Source organism: Mytilus edulis, chromosome 9 (assembly GCF_963676685.1).
Source record: "Mytilus edulis chromosome 9, xbMytEdul2.2, whole genome shotgun sequence".
Classification (NCBI taxonomy): Eukaryota; Metazoa; Mollusca; class Bivalvia; order Mytilida; family Mytilidae; genus Mytilus; species Mytilus edulis.
Genome location: NC_092352.1, coordinates 57,377,762 through 57,398,034, shown reverse-complemented (window position 1 = coordinate 57,398,034; position 20,273 = coordinate 57,377,762). Strand labels below are relative to the sequence as shown.

Sequence of the window (20,273 nt, the reverse complement as noted above, 5' to 3'; positions counted from 1 at the left end):
TAATCCAAATATTTCTTTGATCACGTAAACTTGGTCCAAGTCATCTATTGCCACTTTCAAAGTGTTTCATCTAAAACTTGGTAAAAAAAAACTACGCTGTGATTATATAATTCATGTCCAACTACATCCAAGTTTCAATAAATATAGGACGAGTTTCTATTCTAACGTACGAAGTCGGATAATGTGTTTGCTCAAAGTTTTCTTTGACGATTTTACTACAAAATATCCATCAAAAAGTTTGATCAAGAAAACTTGTGCAAGAAAAACTTTGATAGTGTTATTATTGTTAGAACTATAATATAGAAGTTACCATCTTGACAAAATATTAATAAACAAATTTAAAGAACTGGTTGCATTATCGTTTTTTATTGTTCACTTCAGTGTGTCTGCTGTTTCGTTGTTTTCCTCTTATAGTTGATGTGTTCCTCTCAGTTTTAATTTGTAACAGGATTTATTTTCTCTCAATTGATTTATGAATTTTGAACAGCGGTATACTTCTGTTGCCTTTATTTATGAAAGTAATGTGACATTCACATGAAGGTGAACTGTAGAATAGTAGAAATATGTAAATTTATACATTATTGACTTTCACAATTTTTGTTTGGGTCGTTTTTTATGAAGGTTAAATAAAAAAGCGCTTTTGACTTATAAAGTTTAGTGAAAGTTATTTATGTTTACTTGACTTTTATTACCTATTAATTAATGCCAGCTATACAATACTAACTGTAACAGACGATACCTTTGGCCTTGCAAAGGTGTGTTTATCCATTTGAATGAACACGTGGTTTGGAAATATACAAGCATGAATCAGACATTGATTTCAGTTCGTACGGTAACGTTCCCATAATGCATTAAAATGTAAGAAACCTACTATTTTTTTCGTGACGAACCTGCAGCAGGTTGTAAAGACGCAATAATACTGTCTATGCATGCATTTATGTATTAATCATTGTTATGGTAGATCTATATAGATTCTTCATGATTGAATCTAATGTTTTATGGTTCCATTAAATATTTTATTAACCTGGTTACCTACTTTTAAAAATGATCACTCTGCGGATTAGTTATCACGATTCAATTGATTTTCATTCATGTTTCATATAAGTATTAATGTATGGACTGTATTACTTTAATGTTGTATTTTTTTTTTTTACCGGAAACATGAATTATTTAACAAATATATGCTTTGTATTATTACACAATACATTTTTGAAGTGTTTTTCTTAAATAAAATGTATATCAATTAAGTACAATCAAACTAATGCTACCGTAATTTACCGATGTGTAAATATCATAGAAGGATCAGGAACACAAACTATGTTCTAATTCATAAATTATTTACAAAATAACTCTACGGCCCTACATTGACCTATAATGGTTCACTTTTATAAATTGTTATTTGGATGGAGAGTTGTCTCATTGGCACTCACACCACATCTGCCTTTATCTATCTACACCTTTGTATATGATCAGCTCGTCTGACAGTGTGCAGCAAAGCTTTAATTTTATTAAAGAAAAATGTAAAATAAAGTTCATCTGGTACTATCTACCTATGCCGTTGCAGGTAACAAACTCAAACAAATCAATCTACAAAAAATACTGTTTTATTATGAATCAAATTAGAGATTCTTTTCTTGCACACATCACCTTTAACATTAATCAAAAATAGCATAAGAAAAAATCATTTTTATCGGATGGGAGGGTTAGAAACTTTTCTGCACCAAAAGCGAACCTCGAATGACAATATCTTATTTTCACACAACCGCCAAAAGTATAGGACGAAATATTTGAATTGATTTTATTCAAATATTATGGTCAGTTCTAACTCTACCAATTGAGTGTCTCATGTTCCATGTATACATGTCTGTTGTTATATGTATGCATACACCATTTACACTCAGCAAAGGCCAAAATGTCTCAATCAGAACAAAAACCATCATGGACAATGTTTCTGCATTATAAATTCCAGGTTAATATTGCCACCTTATTTGTACCTTTAGATAAATTAATGTTGTTTATTTTACTCGCCTACTATCTATCCTTTTTGGTTATTTTTGTATGACCAACAGTTTTGTTTTTGTATGGCACACCTTTTTGGAATTTTGAATCCTCAATGCTCTTCAACTTTGTACTTGTTTGGCTTTATAACTATTTTGATATGAGCGTCACTGATGAGTCTTTTGTAGACGAAACGCGCGTCTGGCGTACTAAATTATAATCCTGGTACCTTTGATAACATTTTTTTTTCACTGATACTAAAGACACCTTAACAACTTTTTAAAATCCTTTGAAAGGAAACTTCATACAGTAAAACAATGCTAATTACTGTTATTTAAGGATACTTTTCCCTCCATCTCGGAAAGAAGACGTTCTATGTACATCATTAGTGATGAACATTCATTGATCTTTTAATGTGTTTAGGACAATAAATATTTCATCAGATGATGATTTGGATGCCTTTGATGGTTTTATATGTGCTATCAAGAGTCATTACAAAAGCTATGATTACATTCATGTTGGCACTCAAGCCACATCATCTTTTATCTATTAAAGACTTTTGACCTAAAGATCAAATTATTGTTCTTTAATTGTCTGGATTATTAAGATCTAGCGAAATTAAGTGCTTAATAAATTGAACTTAATATATAAAGTCAAGTATCGAGTTAACTTTTTGTAATTATGTTCTTACTTCTTACTAGGTTTAGATGAAGCTTAATCGTAGCCTAGACTGAGGAAAAAATTGTCAAGACACTTACTACTTTTTCAAAGTAGAATCGTGACAAATTTATTTTTATATACATGCTAAAAAGCAAATACGCACAATTTATTTTAAAAATAAAGCTCAAAGAGAGTTAATTTAACACAAGTAAGAAAAAAAATATTTATAAGTTATGATGGGGAAATATTTTTCTTGACATAAAATTGAGAATGGAAATGGGGAATGTGCCAAAGAGACAACAACCCGACCATAGAGCAGACAACAACAGAAGGTCACCAACAGGTCTTCAATGCAACGAGAAATTCTCGCACCCGGAGGCGTCCTTCAGCTGGCCCCTAGACAAATATATTCTGGTTCAGTGATAATGAACACATATTTACAATCTGGAATATTTGCGATTTTATAAAATTACAGTACACATCCATTAAATTTATTTCATATTATTTAATCACAAATTTCGAATCATTAATGTACACAACTACAAAATCCCTCTTCCTCTTCACGAACTTGATTTCTTTTTGACATACAAATATCTGCGCTCTGGCTTTACAATGTGGGAAGTAAATTAGAATTCAATACTTGTCATAATTCAGACAGATGATTGTTAATTATTTGTATCTATTCTTATTTATTTGCAGGTGCTCAGTGTTTGTACTTTAAGCAATACAGATACAAGTTTTGTAATTCCGTGTCGAATCAAGTTCTAGTAGACAGTTCTCTGTGTGTTCCAGGATCTCTGAAATATACTGTTTCCCGAAATGCTTTCACCATAAATTCTAATGGTTTGGTGACTACATTTAATGCCAAACAAGGTAATTATGTTTATGCTTTCCTATAAAAAAAGAAAAAAAGTTATCAATGACATACTGTACCAGAAGCAAAAGATGAAAACACACATATGTGGGTAAAGTATTTATAGCAATAAAAACTTTATGCCACATATAAGTCCACCATATGATTCGAAGCACTTTAGATAAGTATTTATAAATTTACTGTTTACATATAAAATTGAGAATGGAAATGGGGAATGTGCCAAAGAGACAACAACCCGACCATAGAAAAATACAACAGCAGAAGGTCACCAACAGGTCTTCAATGTAGCGAGAAATTCCCGCACTTGGAGGCGTTCTTCAACTGGCCCCTAAACAATATATACTAGTTCAGTGATAATGAACGCCATACTAATTTCCAAATTGTACACAAGAAACTAAAATTAAAATAATACAAGACTAACAAAGGCCAGAGGCTCCTGACTTGGGACAGGCGCAAAAATGCGGCGGGGTTAAACATGTTTGTGAGATCTCAACCCTCCCCCTATACCTCTAGCCAATGTAGAAAAGTAAACTCATAACAATACGCACATTAAAATTCAGTTCAAGAGAAGTCCGAGTCTGATGTCAGAAGATGTAACCAAAGAAAATAAACAAAATGACAATAATACATAAATAACAACAGACTACTAGCAGTTAACTGACATGCCAGCTCCAGACTTCAATTAAACTGACTGAAAGATTATGATTTCATCTTATGAACATCAGGCACAATCCTTTCCGTGAGGGGTTTAGTATAATACCATCATAACATATATGAGAAGAACATAACCCGTGTCATGCCAACAACTGGTTTTTGAATAAATGTGTTTAGTTCCGATGCAAAGACCCTATAAGTGAATCAATATTAACGCCAAAATATGCAACCTTTAATGACCTGACAACAGTATCGTAACTATATCCCTTCTTAATAAGTCTATATGTTTGAATTTTTTGAAAAACTAAGGCTTTTTTGCCTCAGACATAGATTACCTTAGCTGTATTTAGCAAAACTTTTAGGAATTTTGGTCCTCAATGCTCTTAACTTCGTACTTTATTTGGCCTTTTAAACTTTTTTGGATTCGAGCGTCACTGATGAGTTTTTTTGTGGACGAAACGCGCGTCTGGCGTATAAACTAAATTTAGTCCTGGTATATATGATGAGTTTATTTAATTCTAATTCTTTTGTATTATTAATTGCTTGTTTTAATTTATATCTATTTTTTTGCTATTGTCACTTGATGCTAGATCAATTTCAAATTTAAACACATAATTATATTATATGTTAACTAAAGAAAAAAGGTAATTGGCTTTTTATATAGCTTTGATATTGTTGTCCATGGTTAAATACATATACAAAATGTAGCCGTATCACTTCATTATTTTGATATAAACAGTGGACATGGTAGATGATAAAGTTTCTGGCGACAAGAAACAAAATATCTCTTTTAAATGCTTGTAGTGAGGTTGACAAGGATACTATTTACAAATAATATGCAGTAACGAGACAATAAGTCACCATTTTGAAGGCTTGAAACGTTATTCGCAGATCTTTATGTCATACAGCATATGAACTTATTATAACAAAAAACATAAAAATTGTACATAGTATATCCATGTATTCCACGCACAATCGAAACGTTTCATTATTTTGTTTCACTTTGCATGCTCAATTGCTGAGAAAATTGAGCTTATCAAAAATTACTCAGCTTAGAAAGGAATATGCTACAGCTTCAATGCATTTTTTGAGAAAATATCCATTTGTCAAATACTGTCAGATTACAAAAATTATAAAGAATTAAGACTGTTTACCTAGACTGTTGAATGATTAATTTTGAACATTTGTTCTTCAATTGTAAAAAAATGACCTTATCTTTGTTTTAGGGATTAATGATTTAATAGTCAAAGCAACATGCACAGAAGATGGACTTAAAAAGGAAACAACTGCTCTTGCTGATGTGATTACTAACTGTGACCCTTCTTCAGTGTCTCCAGATCAAAAGAACCTTTTGTGCTTTGACGGAACTCTTATGAAGTTTACGATTACAGAAAACGTTTTGAAGTCCGTATTAGGAAAGTTATCTGTATATTCAGGAATAAATAACGGATTCACAAGAGAGTACATTTTAGTAAACAGTAAGTAAGCAGCTTATGAAAATGTTAAATTTGTTATTTAGCATTTATTGCTTAATCATAATGGACGATGTAATTTGGATTGGAGACCTTGATACAGGAAACGAAACAGCAATAAAATATTACTTAATGCTAGTATATGATTAAGTGCAAGTCAATAGATGCAGTTGCAATTGATATCTAGGGACGATATGATTTTAATTTCTTATGAATTTCCAAAAGTTGTAGATAACAGTTTAGCTGTCACAAATACATGCTCTGAAACTCGCGGCTATCTATGAAACATTAATGTGTCCTAAGGGAACATGTCACATATCAATGATTTGAAGCATGCAATGTGTGAGGAAAAAATTCATCTGAAACATCCCAATTACACCTTATATCAATTTATAGATTATTAAATTTAGTGGAATGCACCGGAAAAGCACGATGCATCTTGAAGCATTAGTAGTCTAATGCCCAAAATTCAATGCAAATCAAATGTCATTAAACCCTACATTGATCATGTGTTGATGAAAACATGGACAAAATTGCGCCACAAAAAAAATAATAATATTATTACATCAAGTTTTACTGTTGAAAATTTCCCATGTTCAACTTTCCGTTTTTATATAGCATTGAGAGTTGTTAAAAAAATATGAGCTATGTAGGTATAAGCGTTCTCGTCGAAAGATTAATTATGACGTAGATAATAGTTATAAAAGGTACCAGGATTATAATTTAATACGCCAGACGCGCGTTTCGTCTACATAAGACTCATCAGTGACGCTCAGATCAAAACTTAACCGTTACAAAATAACGTTTCACAAATAATCATTTATTGGATCCTTTTGTTACAATTTCCTTCGTATTTAATTATGACACATTACTCGATATTATAGAAATACTGACTTTGTCGGAGATTATGCTATAAACCTGGTTTTGCATGTGAGATTTATTTCCCAAAGGGTATCACCAGCCCAGTAGTCAGCACTTCTGTGTTGACTTGATAACATGGATATGCTCATAATTATAAACTAACTGTTATCAAAACTTTGAATTTGTGAAAATACAGCTAAGGCTTTTCCACCATAGGAATAGATAACCTTAGCTGTATTTGGCAAAACGTTTAGGAATTTTTGGTCCTAAATGCTCTTCAACTTTGTACTTTATTTGGCCTTTTATAACATTTTTGATTCGAGCGTCACTGATGAGTCTTTTGTAGACGAAACGCGCGTCTGGCGTAAATATTAAATTGTGTTCCTGGTATCAATGATGAATTTATCGCACAGTTGATATGTTTCTCTTCTTTTATTTGATTGGTGTGTCGTTCCTTCTTTTACTAGATATATGATACTGAAAGATTTTACATATCTCCCATTGTATTGTCTTGTTCTTAAATGATAAGGATTATCACGAAAAATCAGATGTCACACTCATAATATTGCAATTTTACTTAGAAAATGTATAAGTTCCAATGTATTATTTCATCATTTATCTTTTGAGAAATGGATGTTGTGAAATGAGCATCAGATATTTGGTCGTTTAGTGAACCAATCAACAACATGTCGAGATTAAAAGAAGTTAGGAGCTTATGCTAAAGCGACTTCTGAGTTTGATTGTAGTTTTTGTATGGCAATAAAACTAATAACACCGACACTAAGAACTTATATGAATGCCTGTTCGTTTTTAAGGCAATTGTTACTTCATCTACTTTAACTAACAATACTCACACTTTTGATAGACGAAATATGATAAATGGATTGGTTGGTCTTTTCGCACAGGTTATCTTTCCCCCTCTCTTACACTAGCAAGAGTCTGATTAAAATAGATGTGAGATATGTGATTTGATACTTAATTATGTAAATTTGAGGAACACATTTGCGGGTAAGATGGATAGGAAACCGTTGCGTTCAAGGTAATTTGACTATCACGGTGCATTATCGATCTGCTTCAAGTAATGTGAAGCGAGGATCGCATTATTTATACTGGAATTAGCCAAACTTAATATTTGTGATGAAATGAAACAAACAAAAAATAAACAGATTTAACATTAGCTCTACACAATTGCAAACATATTACAAGCTTTAAAGAAAGTTTAAAAAAAAAATTACGACATTTCCCGTCAAACCCTTTTTGAAAATATGGTATTATATCCTCTTTCCAAGTAGGAATAAATAAAGGTTATTTATTTTAGTATCAAATTTTATCTTTTATTGTTTATCCCTTATTTTGCTTTAAATAAAAAAAAAGTCATTTGATTATTTTATATATTAATGGAATTTTAAAGTTATTATTTTTTAATTAAATGAGTTTTTAATTCTTTATCATTAACATGATTAATTTGATTTTACAAATGACAAGCTATAATGGAACCATATATTCGGCTTTTGGGTAATTCAGCCTAATTGCGTGGTAAATATATATGATGGCATCATAACATTGTCACGCATACTGGAGTTAATTTAATTAGTATTAAGTTAGTAAATCCTTTTAATGTCATCAGTAAACGTTATGATGGTGTATTTGTTTATACAATTCTGTGGTAATGATATAAAGAATGAAGATACGTTTTCTGTTTTTTTGTTGTTGTTGCACGTCAGTGTTTCTGTTGTTGCAATGTTTTTCTCTTATAGTTGACGTGTTCCCTCGGTTTTAGTTTGTAATCCGGATTTGTTTTTTCTCAATCGATTTATGTCTCTTGAACAGCGGTATACTACTGTTGCTTTCAATTCTGATTTTTGACTATTGAACAGCGGTATACTACTATTTATAAAAAAGAAGATGTGGTATGATTGCCAATGAGACAACTATCCACAAGAGACCAAAATGACACAGACATTAACAACTATAGGTCACTGTACGGCCTTCAACAATGAGCAAAGCCCATACCGCATAGTCATCTATAAAAGGCCCCGATAAGACAATATAAAACAATTCAAACGAGAAAACTAACGGCCTTATTGCCTTTATTTATATTTGTTGTGGGTTAATAATTGTATTACTTGTTAGCACACTTTAAGTTCGAAAATTGGGAACATTTTTTAAAGAACTCTAAAAAACTCATCAGAGGTAGAAACTGGCTTTTAAGATGATATGATATGATAAACACGCTGAAAATAACGAAATCTTGAAATAAACGATATGATCCTGTTGCCCTCGTAAATGTATATGTATTTTTGTGAAGTAGAAATTTAATAACTAATTAGAGCCGATTTATGATTTTCCACAAGATATTAAGACAATTTAATGTAGTTGCCAGTCTTAAATATTCAATAGGTTATCAAAGGTACCAGGATTATAATTCAATACGCCAGACGCGCGTTTCGTCTCATAAGATTCATCAGTGACGCTCAGATCAAAAAAGTTATAAAGCCAAACAAGTACAAAGTTGGAGAGCATTGAGGACCCAAATTCCAAAAAGTTGTGCCAAATACGGCTAAGGTAATCTATTCCTGGGTTATCCTTAGTTTTTCGAAAATTTCAAAATTAATAGGCCAGGATACGTGAATGTTCTGATTGCTCAAGGTAACGTCACAGAGGCTTATAATATGAGGTTATTGTTTTCATTCTTCAAAAGGAGCATTGGTGGCGGGATAGTATACACGTGCTTTTTATATTGTCATCCCCGAGGTTTGCCAATTTCCCCCTGCGATCGCGAGCGCTGGTCAGTGGTTCACTCCGACTTCCTATACAATTTAAAGCGTGCCACCACAATGTAGCAAACAGTGACGAAATCGGCGTTAAATTCACAAGCCAATTAACTTTCGTTTAAATTACCATCATTCGGTCGGTATCGATATTATTTGATTGTTGTCACCAGCGGTATCATTCGACTCGTAAAAAGTGGTTTGGTTCGGACAGTATCGAAATTTGTACGTTCAAAATATCTATCTAATTTACGTTTTTGTGATAGGTTATTACAATGTACCTATGAATACCTTTCAAAATATGCGTATAAGACTTTCTATGGAAAATTGTACCCTATGACATATTAAGTTATAGAGTATGTGCCTTTGAATTGATTTACGGATTTCCGACACTTGAGTTCCGGCATGCAAATAAATCTTTTATTAATTAGAATATTTAAAAAGTCTGTAAATTACGTAATATTTGAAACACGATAGAAATTCGATTGATAAGAGTACTTAGCTCTATCTTTGTATTTAAACATGCTTTGATTTTAGAATATTAATGGCTACTGAAACCATATCTATTTCTTATGATTATGTCAAATCATAATTTTACATTCCCTTTACCCTTTTCTTAGAAAATATCATATCTCAGATATTTATATTAATGACAGAGCAACCGGATCATAGTCACGAAAGGGAAACAATAGACAAAGAAGTGGATGAAAGCGCATCTAACTAGAACTTGAAAACAATCTGTAATCTTATGAAACTATTATTATCGTTTATGGCAGCATACGTGCAAGTTCTTAAAATGAAATGCAAAACACTAGCATTTCTAATATAGAACTGATTTGTGATTTTGCATACCCATCATTGATTGATCATTATGGTTTGCTTCATGTTTTTTTTAAGCACGATACATTTATTACGGAATTTGTTTATCATAGCAATATAAGTCTTTCTTTTAAATGTTCATGTCTAAACTCTACAAATGAAGATGAATCGAAAAGGTGTGGCGGCTGCACGAATTCACAAAACATATACAATCTAACCTGTATTAAACTGGGGACCAGAAAAATGTTTGATGAAGCAGGTTGTCGGAATACTCAGGTTTTTATGCAATGATAGTCATGTTTTGGGACTGGAAAAATGTGTCGGTTAAAGCAGGATGTTGGAATACTCAGGTGTCGGATTAGGCAGTTCACACTGTATAGTGTTTATTTCGTTTGCAATAACTACCTTATATTCTAAAATATATACAATTATATGATACTGACCATATCAACAATTTTTGTCCTTGCACTTTATGATACATATATTTGAATTATCGATAGGAATTATTTTCCGTTACTTATATCGAACCACGTTTTCTATACTTTTAACGTAATGAACGACCTTTTAAATATGATCCAATGAATTCAGTATTTTAAGATCAGTCATTGCATGTAAGTTAACAAAGAAGTATATAATTCGTTTTACTGGTTACTTATCATGCAAACTGGAAGAATTTTTATTACATGTTAAAAGAGATTTAGATAAATCGAAGTTTAGGATATTGATACACGATAAACTTTACATTTGATCTTTTTCACAAGAAAAAGCAACGGAGTTCAAAACATTTAGGCCGTATCTTAGTATGTGTATATATGTTACTTATCCAACCAAATCAAATGTCTCTCCTGGGAGTCCAGAACGACATTTCCAATCCGAAAAATTAGATGCGAAACTAATTATTGTTAAATAAGAACTACATTTCAATTTTTAATGATGTTTATTTTTGTTGTCTATTTACGATATAAATATATGGCCACAGTTTTGTCGGCTGTTTTTAAATATAAATTTCTTATTTTTCTTGTACCCGAGAGCATTTTCCTTGAATCAGTTATATCAAACAATAGTAGATCATTGTATGTATCGTTCAAAAGATGTGTTGTGTATTTGATCACTGTTTTCTGTATTTGTAATTAATGTGCGTACTTTTACTTTCAAACTTGTATTATGTTGTTCCTTTAATAGTTCTTTTTCGATGTTATTCAGAAAACCATATTCGATACAATAAAGTGTTGAGAGAAATACTGTAAACCTGTCAATGTTTTTTTAAAGCGCATTATGAAAAAATATAGGCGTCTTTCCTGAAAACTGTAATTATATTTCATTGCATAACAGTAAACAATATTTTGAAAAACCATTTATCCGTTTTTTTTGCAGGAAATCTCTTTCAAACTGTTCGAAGCTGACAAAATACTAATCAGATAATGGTCATTTTATTATTATGTTCAGTCAATATAAATGTGTTGGTATGAATTGAGCAAAATATGAAATAAAGGGTCTCAAGATAAAGAATAAAAGAAAATACCACCAACCCGTAAAAAAGAGAGAATGATTGTTACTTAATATTATGAAAAGAGACAATAAGAAAACAATTAAAAAAAGGGAAAAATTGCCAACCAAATTAAAGAATTCAAAAATGCTGAATCCCTATTCAGACCCCCGTAAGTGCATACAATGTAGCATCTTAAAACCTATTATGCCACATAGATTACTTATTCTAATACCTTTATGCACTGGAAATGCATGTGAAGGTATTATAGGGATTTAAAAAATGAAAGATTGAAAAGCAATTTGATAAACAGATGGATACAAATAATCCTCTTCAAATTGATTACATTCGATTTAATAATATATATGTCTGAGGTCAGACATATCACAACTGAAGAACAATTTATACTTAAACTTAAGGCGACACTGAGTAGCAGTTAACCTGCACTTGTTGCATATTAACTTTTTTAAACTCTCAGTACGTTTTTCTATTGAAAGAAGAATATACATACAAATATATGTACTATATGTAATATATTTAATCAAGTTTTCAAATCATTTCACCTAAAACAGATTAACAATTTCACGTACAAATGTATACAATGATTAGCATTAAAACTCCAGCATGATTACAAAGAAAATCTCGGTTTCTTGTCCAATAAGATACATTTTAATTTTGCATCGATCCTACATATTCACTCAATCGTCTCACGTAATGACATTGTTTACTGTTGTGGGATATTACTCACATGAGAGGAGGTGCTTGCTTAGCAGAAGACGTTTTCCTCGTCTACTCACTAGGTATTACTATAATTTGACCAATAAGTTATGACGAACTATAATAAGATACTGGAATAGTGGTCAGGTCTGTGATTTTACAAATTGTGTTCTATTCCTTATTTGTAACAATTTGATAGTATGTTGATTCGATGATTGATTATGTGTTAGTTTTTAACGCTACTTTTAGCAGACTTCGTGATATCCCTTGTTATTGATTGAGGCAACCGGAATTAAGGAAGAGACCTAACTCATGAAACCTGGCACCACACGTCAATAAAAATCAGATTGAACGCACTTGCCACATGCGTTATTTCGCACTCACAACTTAAGTGTTAACAGGCTAGTGATTGCTGTAATTTTTTTTAGATGAACTGCTTTGACCACTCGGCTATCATATTTCGTGTAGATCCCTTTAGCAGATGATGCATAGAAAGTAGGTGACGCTTTATCTATAAACCGACAGAGTTTCGCCCCTATTGGAGTTTATGCAGCTTTCTCGGTTTTTTTTACCCTCTTTTTTTTCTTATTATTTGAGATATGCAATTAGTTAAACACTGTTGCCTCTAATTTACTGAAATTGAAAAGACTTTAATGTAAATATTTTGCACTTAACAGTGCCACAGAAAATGCTTAACTTATGGTATCATTTGGAAAACAACAACGTTTGAACAATCCAGTTCTTCGCTTTGTTCGTCAAATTATTACGTGGAGAAACTAATAATAAATAAACTCGACCTTGTTGATGTGATTATTGTAGTCTGTTTATCACTATAATTTAGAATTGCGGTCTGTTTTATTTGAATAATTCATAACTGCAACTTAATTATCTAATTCACATTCATTTCAGATGTCGTGGTCAATAAAGTCTTTACAATCAAAACTACTAGTTGGTTTGATTAACAGGACTAGACTAAAAGGAATTTTATACACAAAAGGCTATTACGATATTTAACAAGATAACACATTTTGATAGCTGGGTATAGTAAGAACTTTACAAATATGCAATTCTATTAGTGGATAGCTAAGGTCCTTTACCATGTCAGGACTATGGCAGTTGTTTTAAAATAGTTCGTTTATATGTATGTTTGCGTTTGTTTGATTTTTTAGCTGTTAAGTGTTTCTGTTGTTCCGTTCTTTTTCTCTGATAAATGATGTGTTGCCCTCGGTTTTGGTTTGTGACCAGGATCCGGATTTTTTTCAGTTAAGTCAATTAATGACGTTTGAACAGCAGTCAACACTATTGCCTTTATTCATCGCGCGTCTGGCGTATATATGAAAATTCAATCCTGGTATCTATAATGAGTTTATTATTAGCTATTACAAACAAAGTCTAGATACTAGAAGTATGATATATATTCTGAAGAACATGTATATGAAAAGTTTAAAATCAGTAAGTGGCATGCCTGCACCTTACTTAACTATAGCATTAAAATTAACTTGTAAAATGTGATTGTTTTAATCACATCATAAGAGAGAGTTGACAAGGTCCTCGAATGAAATAAAATTACACTAACGACTGTACATATACTGACTTAGTAGTTTTACCTGTCTGTACCTTTTCTACACATTTTATCAATATAGCGAGAAATTAATTAACTCCTGTTTTACATTTTACAATATGTTTTTTATAATTTCATTGAAATCATTTTACTTTATATACCATTTTGAAAGTACAAAAGTGCATTTTGTTAATTGATTTACTGATGTAACGAGCCGTATCAATTTAATATATTCACAGGAGTGTTTATAGTAGAAGTAAAACAGTAGGATGAAATTGTCATTACGCCTATTTTCCATTCTTCATTTTTGTATCACTATTTGTTATTTGCATTTTAAATGGATAAGCAGTGTAAGCGTTGTGCGAGACACATTGTAACAAAAAACATTTCAGATACATTTTTTTTTAATAATTCTGAATGTAAACAGACAGATTACTGTTCGAAAACATTTTAACATTCAATATAAACCACGCGTTTGAAATTTTATTATCATTCTCATTGGATGAGCACGTTTGGTTATACTTTCACAATGGGCCTCGGTGGCCGAGTGGTCTAAGTAATACTACTACTGTTATCACTAGCCAGTCAACACTGAGGTTGTCAGTTCCAACCCCGCTCGTGTGGCTGCACTCGACTCCAAACATAATTGACTAGGATTGTCAGTTTTCCTATCGAAGATCGGTGGTTTTCTTCGAGCAATCCGGTTTCCTCCACCAATAAAATCTGACCTTCACGAAATAGTCCAACAGCACTGCTTAAAAGTGGCGTTTAATCACCAAAAATCAAAATCATATTTTCACATTAGGCAGTATAACTTAGATGAATTAGGTACGTCAGTTCGGTCGTTCAAAATATAAAACTCCAAGGAAATTGAAAATGGAAAGTTCCTTGTAAATAAACTCATCATAGATACCAGGATTAAATTTTGTATTTACGCCAGACGCGCGTTTCGTCTACAAAAGACTCAACAGTGACGCCCGAATCCAAAGTAGTTGAGAACATGATGAAAGGCAAAATGTCTGTCCATATCAACTTACCCTCATTTTTTTCCTCTGGTGCTGTATCCGCCAACTATACAGATTGACCATCGGAATAGATTATCATAATACGGTACTTGTTTACCTTAACTATTGTGTCTGTATTTATATTGTATGTTTCTCTGTAAACTTGTATCTAGTTTTTAGAGAATAAAGTATCTATCTGTCTATCTAATAAACTTTTCTTCGTTCTGGATATTCAGGAGATATTTTTCACTAAGCGTTGAACAAGAACAAAAAAATCTAAATTTTCACCGGTATTATGTCTGTTTGTTTAGTTCACACACAGTTGTCAATAAAATGGAATTTTATGCGACTGTCATACAAGTGAAAGGTTTAGATATCAGTTAAACCATGTTTAATCTATAATTTAAACATGAGACAATGCATGTACCATGTCAGGAATATGACAGTTGTTATCCATTCCTTTGATGTGTTTGAGCTTTTGATTTGTTCAGACACTTTCCGTTTAGAATTTTCCTCAGAATTCGGTAGTTTTGTTATTTTATGGGTTTTTTTATGTGAGTATTTTGGGGTTATTAAATGTTGTATTATGCACATCCTTTTTTTTTAAATTCTTTTGACGCAGCTTTAGGTTCGATGTAAATATCATTTCATAAAATAAATTTTGTTACTCTCTTTTGATTTGTTGACGACTTTTTTTGATTGCCTTTATAATATAGTTGTTTTGTTCTTTCATGAAACAATAAACTTTCACTCTTGATGTCAACCGCTGCATTTGTATTATTCACTATAAGTTAAATACTGCAATGCGACATGAGCTTTAATCAGGGCACTTCTATAATTCAAGAAAAAAAGAGATGAAGTGCCGGAGCATTTATGAAAAGAGTTTGTTAAACCTTTATTGATGGTAAATGATTTTGAAGAGATTGTCTGTCAATTAAAATAGAATCAGTTATGTATAGAAACTGACATCTTCAAGTGCCAAAACAAGTTATCAGTTGTCTCCATGCCCTTTAGAAAAGATTGAATGTTATTGGAGACAGATTAAGCATTAATGTTTGCATCTTTGTATCTCCCTCATGCAAAGCTCTGATTGCTTTCACGGATTTGGCTATACTTTTTGGACCTTTTTGATTATAGCTCTTCATCTTTTATATAAGCTTTGGTTTCAAATATTTTGGCCACGAGCATCACTGAAGAGACATGTATTGTCGAAATGCGCATCTGGTGCAAGCAAATTGGTACCGTTAATTGTATTGCACTCACGTTTTTCTCGATTTTAACTATACATTCAAAGATTGATAAATAATCAACGAAAGAACTGTTGATTTTCCAGAGCATCTATGTTCATGAACGGATTTGGATGGGTTTGTTTTGCTCAGACTTTAGAATTCTGTGTAGTGTTTTAAAAAAATGGTCCAATGGTGTTTTCGTGGTTTTTCATATGATCAGGATGGTGTCGGTTGTTCTAGATAACATAGGTGTACTACAATCCTGACAAAAATGGCATTAGACGATTTCGGTTATTCTGTGCATTCCCCTTTCGGCTCCGATCAATATCTTTGAATATTATACTAATTTGGCTTCTCTTACTTTCAGATTTGATCAAAACCATGCTAATAATCATTTCACATAAATATGCCCTTAACACTGAATTTGCTATAATTTTGTTTTTACATAATATGAAATTAAAAGGTTTACCAACAAATCTCCCGTTCCCATTCAACGAAATCTTATATGTTCAAAGTAATGAGAAACTAAAATTAGATTATTAACTGAATATTATTAGAAATGGATAAGGCCTTGTTTATATACTGTCTGTTCACGTTAAACAAGATTTGTGTTGGATTCTTTGTTAAATTAAGGATGGTTATGAAGTTCTAAAAGTGATTACACAGCTAGTTAGTAACCTAATTTAAGATGTCCTTTCTGATAGATTACTTAATTACATCCGTTTTGTTGATTGAAAAATTCATTCATATACAATATGTTGATAGACTATTGACCTTCATGCTTGTAAGATGATTCTTTTCTCCGTCGTTTAGAAATGTATGAGCTAACTATATTTTGATTCACTGATTGAAACCTTCATTCACATAAAGTATTCCTAAAAACTATTGAAATGAATGATTATGAGTTGACACATTTTGTCCGTTAAAGCTTTTTTTGGACAATATTAGAAATAGATGATCGCAACTACATGTAGATTCTGTTTTGTTGATTGAAAAAAAAAATCATAATTATACAGTATGCTGATACACTTTTTGACATTAATGTTTATAAGTTGACTCTTTGTTTCCGTGTAAGCTATTTTTTTTACAACATTAGAAATGGATTCTGTTTTATTGATTGAAAAATTCTTTCATGTACTGTATATTGACCTAATTGTTATCAGATGATTGTTTTTCACTAAAGCTTAGTCTTTTACAACATTATTATGATTGAAACTAGATTCTGTTAAAGCTTAGTTTTAACAGTATGAGAAATGTGTCAGCTAAAGTTATTGACAGATTCTTTCAGTTGCAGTATGTTAATAGACTTTAACCCTCGGCTGATGCTTATCAGAGGACTCTTCTTTCCGTCAAATCTTTTCTATTATTTTTTTATAATTATAGAATTTTTTCAGCTAAACTAGATTTTTTTTTGTTGATTGAAAAATTCATTCTTATACAGTATTCTAATAGACTTTTGATCATAATACTTATCAGATGACTGTTTTTTGCCAAAGCTCTTTTTCAATATTAGAAATGTTTTAGCTGTCCTAAAGTTTCTGTTCTTGATTGAATTATTCATTTATATACAATAGGTCCATAGACTGTTAACCTAAATGCCTAAATTCGTCAAAGTAACATATGAAAATAACCTCATCAAAGATACCAGGTTTGAAATTTTGCATATGCAGCAGACGCGCGTTTCGTCTATAAAAGACTAATCAGTGACGCTCAAATCTAAAAAAGTGAAAAAGGCCAAAAAGTTGAAGAGCATTGAATGTATGAGCTAAACTTGATTCTGTTTTGTTGATTGAAAAAAGCATTCATAATAGTATGTTTAGAGACTTTTGATCCGGGGGACAGAGAAGTGGTGCTTGTGATATTGCATATTCTGTTGAATAGATATAGGAAGATACGGTGTAAGTGCCAATGAGACAACTCTCCATTCAAATAACAATTTCTAAAAGTAAACCATTATAGGTCAATGTACGGCCTTCAACACGGAGCCTTTGGTTAACACCGAACAACAAGCTATAAAGGGCCCCAAAATTACTAGTGTAAAACCATTCAAACGGGGAAGTCTAATCTATATAAAAAACGAGAAACGAGAAACACGTATAAATTACATAAACAAACGACAACTACTGTACACAAGTTGTGCTAAGGAGATCATGTTTTTATTGTGTAACAATGTAAATTTACTTGCATATTTAAGCTTTAAACATTATGTGATTGCCAAGAAAGAAACGATTTCTGTTTGATGTTTAGGTCTGATAAATGCTTACTTTTAATTGAATTTCAAAATATAGTCTTTATTCATTAAAGAACCAGATAAAAAAAAGTTTGAATACTAAAATGTCAAGAACTACTTGATCTATATACAACAAAGGACATTTCTTTTTATGAAAAAAAAGTTTGTTTAAACAAAATTGTTATTCGAGCACCTAATCATACTTCAACAGTTTAACCAGTTTAGTATGTTATTCTGTTTGTACTTTACACAAAATAATAATACGGAGGTATTGACAAAATAACCAATTAAAATGTTTTAATAGGTATCTGTTATAATAACATTCTTAAAAGAGGCAATTGAAAGCATATTCTAAGATACTTAATATTTTATCAATGAATATGTACACATATAAATAAACTCATCATAGATACCAGCATTGAAATTTTATATTAAAGCCAGATGCATATATGTGAAGATATATTTGGTACCAATGAAAAGGTTCATAATTGTGGTTTATAGATAAATATCAAAGGGAATTAAAGGTCGTTCATAAACCCCCTCGTCGTTATTGTTCAGTAGTAGGGTTTGGTATTTATGTGATGAAAAGTCGCTCGTTTGACAAGAAGTCGTAAGACATAAATCGATCTAAAGCTATACTAAAATGTAAATAAGGTGTTTTTTTGCGAAATCAGTTGCTGACTATTATTGACAAACGTAGAGTGATCGTTGAACTCTAGATGTCTACATGTGGATCATAGATGTCTACATGTTGACCTAGATATATCTATATGTTGAGCTGTTGATTATATGATTGTATTTCTAACCTTTTCTTTAATTTATACAAGGAAGCACCAGCTATTTTTATGTTAAAGCAGCTATCTTCAATCAAATTTAATTGTAATATTTTGCTGTTATTACGTTGGTAAACGCGGAGAGTTGTCAATCATACCATATACTTTTTTTTTTTAAAGATAACGTTATTCACTAGAGACTGCAGTACTCTGAACCAGCAACCTTATTTAGTAAAATAACTAAGTTTCCACGTTATATGATTTTTATGCTCTGGAAACCAAACAAGTATTTGACATGTTTATTTACTTAAGGGAAACAGATTATTTCTTTCAACATCATTTTAATAATGTATTCATATATTAACATGCATATTGTATATCGAATGTCTCGCGGTAGCTCATAAAATATGTTTCATATAATAACGTGAGTTGTTATGCCATAGCTTCATTAGTTTAATATTGTCAGGTTATTAGGGACTCATCTTTATGACAGATGACAACATTAACTTCACTATAAGTAATATCGTGCAAGTGTGTCCCTTGTGTTTGCTGTTAACATATTACAGTTGACTCGCTCCCAGAGAAAGATTGCTTTGACGGTAAAATTATTGTTTCAGAAACTAATCAGTCAAGGTTATGTTCAGTTATAAGCTGCAATGGGCGTGTTCAATAAATGTCGTACAGTATACACACCTACATATAGTGATAATAAAGCGACTCTGACATATTTACATGTAGCAGTAGACTCTCAGCATGCATACACATGCACTTAACTATGTATTGCGTGTTTTGTATATAATATGTAGAAAAAGTCACAAAGCGGTTAAAGTAGCATATTGTGTTACAAGTAGCAACTCAAGTTTATACAATATACAAACAGCTTTTAACAGTGATGACATATGAAGTGTCAGACATTGCTTTTTTAATTTACTTTGTAACTGTCGTTCAAATTATCTTACGTGTACAGGATAGAATATAAAATCATTTATCACTGTTTTGTGCATTTTTCTTTTGATCTTTTTTTGTGATAATTTTCATATCATGCTTTTCGCTTGAGATGGAAAAATTATCGCTAGAAACTAAGGAGGCCACGTGGCGTTGCTAACGAAATTGACATTGAAATTGACAACGTCGTCATAGGTAAAATAGCGATAAACAGATTAT

General features: G+C 31.5%; 1 protein-coding gene across 1 annotated transcript in view; it reads left to right on the top strand.

Moving 5' to 3' along the window:
• The window catches only part of LOC139488621 (proto-oncogene tyrosine-protein kinase receptor Ret-like), a 75,277-nt gene that overhangs the window by 32,288 nt on the left and 22,716 nt on the right, over nt 1–20,273 (top strand). The window contains exons 2-3 of the mRNA XM_071274353.1: nt 3,358–3,531; nt 5,413–5,664. Coding sequence (XP_071130454.1) covers nt 3,358–3,531; nt 5,413–5,664 — 426 coding nt within the window. The remainder of the gene's footprint in view (nt 1–3,357; nt 3,532–5,412; nt 5,665–20,273) is intronic.